Here is an 11,511-nt window from a genome sequence, read left to right as displayed (position 1 = left end):
ACAGCCAGACCCAGGGCCAGCCTGGCTGCACAGCGGACGTGATGTTCCCCTTCCCCTTGTGAGCTGCTTTGTGAGAAGCTATTCTGTGCAGGCTGTCTGATAAAGGCTGCTTGTCATGGCTGGCGTGAGGGGCTAAGCCAACCCTACCCCCAGAACAAACACAAATTTCCTGCTCCAGCACAAGGCATTAGGTTAGAGCCCAGGGTGCTGGTCTTCCTGGCTCTGCCACTGCTCTGCTGGGTGACCTTGGGCAAGTCACTTCACCTCTCCATGCCTGTTTCCTCCCCGGCCCTTTGGCTGTCTTGTCTATTTGGAGTGTAAACTCTTTGGGGTGGGACCTGCCTCTTACTATGTGTCTGTACAGTGCCCACCACAGTGGGGCCCCAATCTCCCTCAGGCCCTTTTTCAGACAGCGCACCAAGAACTGGCCGTTGCTCAGTGAGGACAAATGACGGGGCTGGCTGGACAGTGGGGCTTGGGCTTGACCCAGCAGGTCTCTTCCAGTCCATTAGGAGGTTCTTATGGAGCATTATTATGTATATTACGGTAACACCTGCAGGCCCAGTCCAGGGCACGAGTGCTTACCCTGTGGCCCTAAAGCTCCGTGCCTACTCCAAGCTCCGATAGGCTCCATAGGTCTGATTGCACAGCCTTGTTCTCCGCTTGGCCTTAGAGCCCCAGCTTGCTGCCAGCAGCCAGGCAGTGTGTTGGCACAGAGAGGAGACAGTGGGGCACAGAGTCCCAGGGAGGAATGCTTGTGACCCAAGGGCCTGAGGCTGGGTTGCAATAAATTTGCACATGGTGTACAGGGCATGAGTGGGAAGGATCTTAGTACCTACACCAGACAGTCCCCTACCAGCTCTGGGGTTACAGCAGCCACACACAGTGGTATCTAGCTGCTTTGATGAAGGACAGGCCCTGGGCCAATAGTCTGAGCACAGGATATAGGATTCCCCTGTAAGCGCTTTCTGCTTGAGCTGCCCAGCTGTAAGTTAGGGATGATAATTACCACTCATCTGTCTCTCAGTGGACACCTGAGGCTAGCTGGGCTTCATAAAGCCCTATGTCTCTGGAGCGTGTTATGTAGCAGCCCAATTTAGGTAGTTATTTTACAGCTCTGTGTCCCACTCTTTGCCACTAATGGTAAGTTTTGGCGTAGCCTGTGGCCATATCAAGCCAGCTCCCCGGCACTTCACAGATTGTCCCCTCAGCCTCTGCAGAGTCATTAGAACGTTCATTAGAAAGGGCCGGTAAGCATCTAGCCCTTCTGACTATGAAGAATACCTGAATGCAGTCCAAGGCCATGTTCTCTGGCTGAGTCTGCAAACAGCCTATGCAAACCGCCCCCATTCATCGCAAGGAGATGTTAACTCTGGATTCTACTGATTGGTGTTGAAATGCATCCTTAACTATTTCAGTGCTGATCCTTTTAGCTGACACACACAGCTATTCTGGGGCTGAGTGGGAAGATTTGGGGATCATGAGTGGAGCTTGAGTAAAGTACTGCCTGCCTCTTTCTTTTTACAATCTGAGCCCCGACACCGAACGCATTCCATTACTCTCTCATGTACCATGTGTTGGGTAATAACAGAATCACAGAAGTAGAGGACTGGAAGGGACCTCTATAGATCATCTAGTCCAGTCCCCTCCACTCAAGACAGGACTAAGTAGTAACTAGACCATTCCTGACAAGTGTTTGTCTAACCTGTTCTTAAAAACCTCCAATTATGGAGACTCCACAACATGCGAGGACTCCATGTTTCTAACTGGCTCTTTACTAAGGCCTGGTTTACACTAGAGAGTTAGGTTGACATAAGGCAGCTTACAACGCCCTAACTCTGTAAGCGTTTACACTACAATGTTGCTCCCGCCCACGTAAGTCGCCCACTACAGACATCTAATAACTCCACCTCCGTGAGAGGCATAGCGCTTAGGTCAATGTAATTAGGGCAACACAGCATCCATGTAGACATGGGGCTGACCCTTAGAGCCCAAGACAATATGTGAAACAATAGCAGCTGTGAAACTGACAAGAATGTCAATTTCACTGCTGGTAGGATCCCTGCTGTGAAATTGAGCCTGTGCTGGGCTCACAGCTCAGGCTGTCAGCTCCAGGGCAGGGGGGGGGGGGGCTCCAGCTGTGAGCCCGTGCAGCTGTCAGTGCCCCACAATGCCCCACTTCAATCAGCACAAGTGCTCCTGGTGAGGATGTGCACCCCACCGGCAGAAGGAGGGTAGTGTGGACACCAAAAGTTGATTTAGTTGCTGTAGGTCAACCTAACTTAAGTCAACCTAATTTTGTAGTGTAGACAAGCCCCTAAGAGAACTATTTACAGAGCAGCTGAAAATGCAGCTAACATTCTAGCCATGTGTACACAGACTGACTTTCCAGTGCTGTGCCCTTCCCTACAAGTTCCAGGTTGGTTGTTACAATTAATATGGTGGTGGGTATGCTGCAGAAAGCTGAGCTAAATAATGGTGAAAGCTGGTGCTGGACTGTCTGGTGTAGTTATTGAAGGTCCTACTTATGCACCGGGCAGGACTTGAGGCTCTCTGAAAATCTTTTCGGATACAGCGCAAAACAATCCCACTGAGCCACTTGTCTACCAGCTCAGCAGCTGCGATGGTGCCAGCTGTTCAGTTCTTTCCAAGGCTACTCATGAAGCAGCTTTTGCAGCACAGGCTCAGCCATCAGTGCATTCGAGGCTTCCAGAACAACCAATACCTTCTCCTGTGATTGCGGCCAGAAAAAAACCCTGGCGTGTTATTATGCTGGGAAATGGGGTGGAGGAGGGAAATCCAGCTCTGTGCTGGTTAACCACAATGGCCATTCCTCAAATATTAACTCAGTTGATTTTACACCGTCAGGGAGGTGGGCGTGTGACCCACAGCTCCAAGGGAAATGCTGCTTTCTTTTCCTCTTCTGTGGCCGTCTGGCTGCCAGGGCAGAGTGCCAGAAAGATGCAAGACCCGAGCTCTAGGAAGGGCAGCTATGGAACTGGAGAACCAGGGGTGGCCTATTGTGGCTTTGGATGGGGCTGATGTTAACGAGTGGAGGCAGCTAGGAGGAATGGGATGAAGCCGAGTGAAGAGAGGTATTCTGTTCAGGTTCCTATACTGAGCCCATCCCCAGGGTATCTGAGGGCCCATCCTAGGCTGCAGAGCAGGGGAGGTGAAAGCTGAGAGACTGTGTGAGAGCCTCCCAATGGCTCGAGATGGGAGCCCAGGCAAATGAGTCATTAATGAGAGCGGGCAGAAGACTGGAGGACATGCTATAGGGAATAGACCTCCTGGGTCTTGGGGCATGGACTGACTGAGTGGCCTGGTAGTGAGTTTCCCACTCCAGTGGAAGCGTCTGCCTAGATGGGCCCCTGATTACTCTGGAGGCAGAGACACAGGGCACAGGAAAACAGTGGGAGCACAGAAAGTTGCATGACCCCAGCTCTATTCTCCTCCCTGCAATGTGCTCCCAGGGCTCCAGGATAGAAGGGGCTCCTGGAAATCTACCTGCCTGCTGCCCCCCCCTCAGTTCCAAGAAAACCACCATAGAAGCAGCTGTAGGCTCAGGTGGAAACCCCACAATGCAAAGCTTCTCTCTGCTCATTACAGCACTGAGCTAAATGCGATCAGCCTCATGGAGGCTCCCATAGACACTAACACCCCTCCTGCCCCCCACGGCATGCGGCTTTCTGCTGGCGGGGACCAGGGCCGGGGAGCCGTGGAACAGGAAAGCCAAACAGACCCGAGAGCAGCGATTAGCAGAGACAGAGGATGAGAAGGAGAGAAGAAAAGAAGCAGAAAAGGAAGGACAGGAGAGAGAAAATGGAACAGAAAACCAAGCTGTTACATAGCACTTTTCATCCCTAGAGCTCAAAGTAAGTCAGTGTCATTATCCCCATTGTACAGATGGGGAAACCGAGGCATGGAGAGATGAAGTGACTTGCCCAAGGGCACCCTGCAGAGCCAGGAATAGAATGTAGCCCAATCCTGCGCTCTAACCACTAAGCCACCTGCTAACGCTGGGCCAGGGCCTGGTATCAGGAGCCCAGTACCAGGAGCCCACGTGGAGCCCGCACAGGAGATGGGTGGGAGCCGCTGGTCTAGGAGGGCTGTTCCATTGTGGAGGCCTCTGATTTTCCAGCCCAAAGCTCGCTAGCGACCAGTAATAGTGCATCTGTCATTAATAGTGCATCTGTCACCAGGAGCAGACTGGGGCCGTCAATCTAAATATGGGGCCGGGGAGAGGATGGCTGGACAGGAAACTTCTTCAGCTAGAGAGTGATCTGGAAGCCTGTGCATGGGGTGGGGAAGCAGGAACTCCTGAGTCCAAATCCCAGCATTGAGAGTGATTGGCTGGGTGGCCTTGGCTAAATAATGTCACCTCCGGCTCTAGGCATCAGTGTGCCTAGCTATCCAAGGGGATTGTAATCCTTCTCTGTCTCACAGGGCTGAGGTGGGTTGACTATAGAGCATTACACAATATACTAAGCTGATTGGCTAGTCAGTGTGAGTCCGCTGTCCTTTGCTGGATTGAATATGAACTGCTCTCCTATGTGTCATAGACCCTGCAGTGCTAATGGTGATTCTCCTCTAGCTCAGCTCACTGGGGTCTGTGGTTTGGGAGCAGTAGGCTCTGAGTTCAAGCCCTGCTGCCACTTTAAAGTTCCATCTGGCTGGGGTGTGCAGCATAGTAGCAGCCTAACCAGCTGTGGGTTTTATTGTTTTATTATTGTTATACCCAGACCAGTATGTTTAAAGGAAGACTCTTGGGGCTGTCCATACTGCAGCTGGGAGCTCTGCTAAGCTAGCACATTAAAAATAGCAGTGTGGATGGTGCTGCATGGGAGCTGCCTGGACTCAGGTGGGCTTGGATTTGGGTGGCTAGCCGGAGCCACCGCCCGGGACAAACGGCCACATGGCTACTTTTAGCAAACTACATCAAGCAGAGGTAGCGTGTGTCTCTCTAACTGGGCTGGGAGTCACACCTCCCAGCTGCAGCAGAGACATGCCTGATGGAACCAGAAAACTGGCTAAGAGAGGAAGACATTTATACAGACCTTAGAGTATTTGTCCTAGAGCAGGGGCGGGCAAACTTTTTGGCCTGAGGGCCACATCTGGTTTCGGAAATTGTATGGAGGGCCGGTTCAGGGAGGCTGTGCCTCCCCAAACAGCCAGGTGTGGCCAGGCCCCCTTCCCCTCTCCACTCCCCACCCCCTGCTTCTTGCCCCGCCCCGGACCTCTGCCCTATCCGCCCCCCCACACACTTCCTGGCCCCTGACCGCCCCCGGAACCCCTGCATCTGACTGCCCCCCACTGCCCCCTCAAGCCCCTGCTCCTTCCTGACTGCCTCCCCAGGACCCCTGCCCCCATTCAACCCACCTGTTCCCCGCCCTCTGACCGCCACGACCCCATCCACACCCCCACATCCCCTGACCACCCCCCCCGAACTCTCCTGCCCTCTAGCCAACCCCCCCGCTCCCTGACCCCTTACCGCGCTGCCTGGAGCACCGGTGGCTGGTGGCTCTGCAGCCGTGCCGTGCGGCTGGAGCCAGCCATGCCCTGTGCAGCTCAGAGCACCGGGGCAGGCTGGGCTCTGCAGATGCGCTGCCCCAGGAGCTTGCAGCCCCAGTGCCCAGAGCATGGTGCTGGCGGCATGGTTCACTGAGGCTGTGGGGGTGGGCGAACAGGAGGCGAGGGGCCGGGGGCCAGCCTCCCGGGCCAGGAGCTCAGGGGCCAGGCAGGAGGGGCTCGCGGGCCGCATGTGGCCCGCGGGCCACAGTTTGCCCACCTCTGTCCTAGAGAGACAGCTAATTACTCCCAGTTCCACAGCGTTCACTGTTAGCTGGGTAGCTCCTCACTGCCACTTATCGCCCTGCAGCTCTTTGCAGCACAGAATTGAACACGTACTGTGCACCACTCTACAGCAGGGGGCAGAATTTCAGCAGCGAGCAAAGAACTGTTCAACAGGCAAAAGCGGCAGGGAAAACAGGGGCTCGACATTAGTCAGTATCCCACTGGGCACGGGGTTTAAAAGGCTACTATGCTAGCTGCCCGTGACGTTGTAGTAGTGGAGACAGCGGACCCTAGGCAAAGGGGAGAGGAGGGAATAAAAGGAGACTAGTGAATGGAAAAGTCACTGGGCGCGTTTTTTAAAACTATGCCGAGCTCAACCATAAGATAGGGGCTGGATGCAGGAATTGCTGGGTGAGGTTTTCTGGCCTGGGCTATGCAGGGGGTCAGACTAGATGAACGCAATGGTGCTTTCAGGCCTTACAAGCAATGAAGCTCTGTCTGACAAGCGAGGAAGAAACACCATTGTGAGGCAAAGGAATGCAACCGTGAAGCTCTTAAGAAAGCAGCAGGGTAACACAGGACGTAAACGAAAGCTGCACAAATCACAAGGTTTGAGATCCCCTTCCAAAGTTCCCCAGGAGTTGCGGATTAGACTCACTTGACATTTTTACAAATGAAGAGCTGGGAGGCGGGTTGCAAAATCTTTCGTTGCGAAAAAATGGCCGCCATGGTTTGGTTTTCGTGAAAATATTTGTGACTTTCGTAAGCTTAAGTTTTACTGAAAAAAATGCGTTTCGCTTCTCAAAACCAGCAGGTTTTAAATGAAAACCGTCAGAACTGTTTTCTGTACAAGCTTTGATTACGAAATGTATTAAAAACAAACTAACGGCTAACGGATGCAAACGCCACCAAGATGTCAAACTTCTGGAGAAAACCAGTTTCCTACAAGCTCTCTTGCTGGTGATGCTTCCCCTTTAAGGCAGGCAGCTTCCCTGGGACCTGCTGGTTCTGCTGGTCCACTGGATCCTTTGAATGCTGGCCTGGTGCTGGGATACAACCAACACAGGCGACATTAGCACCTTCCTCTCCTCCTGGGCTGCGCTTCTTGCCAGATTTACATTTCAGACCCATCATTGCAACAAGGGAACGGAGCACAGCCTTGGGACTGGGAGCCAGCCCAAAGCTGGCTTACAGGTAGCTGTCTGGTTGCTGTAAATTGAGGGACTGCCAGCGGACACAGCAAATCAGCATCATTCAGCGCCCTGCGACAGCAGTGTTATTAGCAATGATTTGCTCTTCTATGCATTTAAACCTACTGCTGAACAGACAGCAGCCTCACGGGGGGCAATACAGTAAGACATCAACATTCCTCCTTAGCTGGCTATGTTATTGGAGGGTCAGCCTCCTTTCGCGAGGCTGTTTGACTAGGCAGAGCTACAGACTGGTCTTCAGAAACAATGAGGAGTCCTTGTGGCACCGTAGAGACTAATAAATTTATCTGGGCATAAGCTGTCGTGGGCTAAAACCCACTTCATCAGATGCATGGAGTGGAACATACAGTAGGGAGGTATAAATACACAGCATATGAAAAGATAGGCGTTGCCTTACCAAGGGGGGGAGGTCAGTGTGAATGAGCCAATTCAATTAAGATGGAAGTGGGCTATTCTCAACAGTTGACAAGAAGGGGTGGAAATCACTTTTGTAGTGCTAATGAGGCCAATGTAATCAAGGTGGCTCATTTCAAACAATTAACAAGAAGGTGTGAGTAACAGACTCCAACAAGAAATGGCAGCACTGGAATTAATTTGCAAACTGGACACCATCAAATTAGGCCTGAATAAAGACTGGGAGTGGATGGGTCACTACAAAAACTAATTTCCCCCTGCTGATAATCCCAGCGCCTCCCGCCCGCAGCAAACAGCTGTTTTGTGGCTTGCAGGAGGCTGGGAGGGAGGTGAAGGGGGGAGGAGCGAGGACGCGATGCGCTCAGAGGAGGAGGTGGTCCTGACAGGAAGAAGTGGGGCCAGGGTGGAGCAGGGGCGGGAAGAGGTGAGGCTCTGTTTGTCGTCTCTGCCAATGGACCTTGCCCTTCTGAAGCAAAGAACATTCTTGATTCAATTGATGAAGGTGCCTTTCCATTTGAAACTGTAAGACTCCGGAGCTCAGCTGTCTTGAAGGCAACATTCAGAAAAGTGGGACTTGGTGATTTCTGGATTCCATATGCTGCCCAGTTTCAGAATAGCCAGAATCCAGCCATCTATCTTTTAATAATGTTCGGATCAATGTACCTCTGCGAATCTGGGTTTTCTACTATGACCTTTATAAAAAAACCAACCCTGCAGTTGCCTGACAGATGAGCATCTTCACCAGTGCATGCGCCTTGCCCTGATCTCCTACAAACCACTCCTCACCAAGCCTGCCAGAGTCATCGATCTCACCTCTCCCAGTAGAGATTGCCACAAACACAGGGAATAATGGTGATTTGTAGACTTGGTTAAAAGATAGAAACACTAATATTTGTGTTGCAGTCAAGGTCTTTATTTGTTGGCAGCTGAAATTATTCTTTGTTTTTAATTTTGTCAGCCTTCTGCGCAAATGGCCCGCCTTGGGTCATAAAATTCTCCAGATCTAATTGAGTATTGCTGCCTTACCCTCGCCCAATGCAACACTGATTCCTCCAGCATACTGTGCAGGCCAGAGTCACCCCGTTAGGGGGTTGCTCTGGCTATTCAGTCTCCCTTTGCTTTATTTTCCCCGATAGACCAAACTCTGCTCTAAATGACACTGGTGCCAACCTAGGGTTGAAGTCAGTGAATAAGTCCAGACTTAACATGGTCAGTGTAACTGAAATCAGACTCTGGCCCTCGGACTAGTTCCTCCCCCTTGGCCCATGGGAACTTCCTAGGAACGGCATCACGCCCTTTCTGCTGTTCTTGTTCCCTAGCTGAGCCAGCCCCGGCGCATCCAGCTGCCTCTTTCTCTCCTTACAAGTGCCCTGCTCCCCTCCCACTGTGACTTTTGTTCCATTCCCCCCTCCCAGCCCCTCCTGGATCCTTAGACTCAATATGCAGCAGAGGAAGCCTTGCTGAGACGTGCCTTGGCAGCAGGCCATATTCCCTTGCAGCCAACCAGCTGGCGTTTCCAGGTGGTCCCTGCTTCTGGCTCTGATGGTGGTGAGTTTCCATCCTGCAGCTCTTTCCATGCCTTTGGATTGGGTGGAGTGGTCACGCTCTGCTCTGGCCCTTAGTCGTTGGGGTCAGGGCCGCACTGCCTTCGGAACTCCTGCCCGTGTTCGTGGATCCATTTGTTTGCCACTGTAAGAGACGGGGGCGACGCACACTGAGAGAGGGCGGCACTGGGCGTCCGCACGGGTTCAACACGAGAGTCTCAGAGGCTGAGGTGGAGGAGAAGCTCAGGCGTTCAGCCCATCTGCCTGCTGCTGGGGGATCATGCCCTGCAGCATACAGGGAGCAGGGAGCAGTCAGGACTAAGAGCCAGGGGTTCGTTCCTAGTCCTGGCTCAGACACGGACTCAAGTCAAGCATCCCAAATTGCTCGGGGCCAGATATTCAAGGGCTCTGCCCCCACCCCCAGCGGTCTGAGTTGTGTTTGAAAATCCGGCCACTTATTTGGGTGACTCCATAGAGGCTGAACATTCTGGTGTGAAGTGCTCCCTGCCTCAGTTTCCCTAAAGTTCTAAAATGGAGAGAGTAACAGAGATGCCAGGAAGGGATACAGACACTCCTGAGTCAGCCAATCCACTGAAGAGGCCAGAGGGAGAACTCCCCGATGAGCTGGTAATTCTGCCATCACCCACCTCCTAGGCCTTTCTTACCTCTTCTCCTGCAGTTAGCTCTGGCCACTGTCAGAGATGGGATGATTGAGTGTAAAGCCACTAATGCTTGGAAAGCCCGTGGAGAGCCTCAGGTGGGAGGCGTTCTCGAAGGGCAAAGGGAGAGTGTGCGTTGCCGGAGCCTGGGGCAACTGACTGGGGCTCACGGGCTCGGGCTACAAATGGCCACGTAGCCGTTGTGGCTCGGGCTCTGCAGTCTGGGGAGGCGGATGGGCTTCGGAGCCCGAGCTCCAGCCTGCGGGGCTATTCTTAGGGCGGTCGCCCAAGCCGCGCGAGCCCCAGTCCATCGAGCCGGGCTGCTCATTGCGTAGAGACACCGAGTCGGCTCGCTCCGGGAGGGAGCTGGCAGCGTGGCGCTCACTCCCTGGGCAGTGCCAAGCTGCTGCAGCCACAGGTGCTGGGGAACCCGGCGGGCAACGTGCTCGGTGGCTGTAGAAAGTGGAGCCAGAGCTACACCTCCCTCCCTGCGACAATGCGGGACGGCTCCCTAACCGGAAAGCATGGCCCGTAGGATGGGAAGGCACCTTCTGGGTCACTGACACAGTCCCCTGCTAGCGCAGGCAGCCCCGGCCCATCCTCCCCGTCAGAAACTGCTCAAGACTAAGGGAAGGTGCAAAGCAGGCTGAACTGAAGCCGGAGTAAGCTCCGTGCCGGGGTGCTGGGAAGACGCAGGCCCCAAACTCTGGGCTGGCTGCCATCTTCACGGGGAGGGAGCTAGTTCAGCTTTTATTTGCACCCCAGACTAGCTTTATTTTTAAAGCCTCCCTCCCCTTTTGAAGGATTCTCATTACTATGGCAACAGAAACTGTCCCAGGGCTGGGCAGAGCAGGCTAGCATGATGAGAAGTAGTAAGCCCCGGTGCTTTCCTAGCACGTGCCATTGGGCCTTCGCCAAGCACTGAATGAACCATGCATGAACCCTCAGACAGCCCCTCTGTCCCAAGGCAGCATTAGCTCTGCAGCTGGGGAAACTGAGGTATAGCGGGGATGTGAAAGGACTCAGACACAGCGGGGACTAGACCCCCAGGAGCCCTGACTCCCTGGCCCCTCTGTTCTAACCACTAGACATTGCTGCCAACTGCCATAAAGGTCATTTCTGTGATTGTTTGTAATTTAAACCATCCCACTTTTGCACGTGATATACATTTGCTTGTTAGACACCACCCAAACAGGCAGCTAGGAAAGGCTGATTCCCCACTGTGTCTGAGTCCCTTCATCTCCCCGCGGTACCTCAGTTTCCCCAGCTGTGTTTATTTTAATGTGGTCTCTGTGTGTTGTGAGCCTCTCAGCTCTCAGAAGCTAAGCAGGGTCATGATGGCTTAACACATGCACGGGAGACCTCCACAAAGAGCTAGAGCAGAGATGCGGCAATCCAGCAGGGGGTGCTCTGGTGCTAGAGGCACACGGTTTTCCTGGAGGTTTTGGCATTTGGAGGAGATGGAAAACTAAGCTCCTGACCACTTGTGGCTGTTAAAGGTCTCGAGTCACTTTTCACAAGCGTCAGGGCGTGCTGGCCAAATTCTACTTCTGGACCTTACACCGTGGTTCCCTAAATTCTCCCCATAGTGTCAGTCAGATACAGTATTCTCCACTTCCTGTCCTAAACTGTCATGCAGCACTGCTGTGAACAGTTAAACAGCTGCCAGGCTTCACCCCAGAGGTGGCTGCATTTCAGAAGGGGTGAAGTGGTATTTAAGTATCCCGCACCTAGACATCATTTTTTGCAAAGTGCTTGGAACTCCTGTTGCAGAGGATTATTAGTGTTTCAAAGGTGTCTCTCATCTGCTGCCTTGTCCCTCTGTCCCGTGGCTATTTTGGCATTGCAGCACCATCTCATCCCTACTTCCTGCCTGTACTAGCATGCCCA

The 11,511-nt window shown here is 53.1% G+C and overlaps 1 protein-coding gene across 4 annotated transcripts in view; it reads right to left on the bottom strand.

Annotated features, from left to right (window-relative positions):
• Positions 1–7,261: 7,261 nt before the first annotated feature.
• Positions 7,262–11,511, bottom strand: part of P4HA3 (prolyl 4-hydroxylase subunit alpha 3) — a 33,549-nt gene continuing 29,299 nt past the window's right edge. For all 4 annotated transcript variants that reach the window (XM_048839102.2, XM_048839111.2, XM_048839139.2 and 1 more), the window contains one exon: positions 7,262–9,107. In XM_048839102.2, coding sequence (XP_048695059.2) covers positions 9,037–9,107 — 71 coding nt within the window. In that variant the 3' untranslated portion in view covers positions 7,262–9,036. The remainder of the gene's footprint in view (positions 9,108–11,511) is intronic.

This window comes from Caretta caretta, chromosome 1, assembly GCF_965140235.1.
Source record: "Caretta caretta isolate rCarCar2 chromosome 1, rCarCar1.hap1, whole genome shotgun sequence".
Classification (NCBI taxonomy): domain Eukaryota; kingdom Metazoa; phylum Chordata; order Testudines; family Cheloniidae; genus Caretta; species Caretta caretta.
This window is presented reverse-complemented; position numbering and strand designations above follow the sequence as displayed.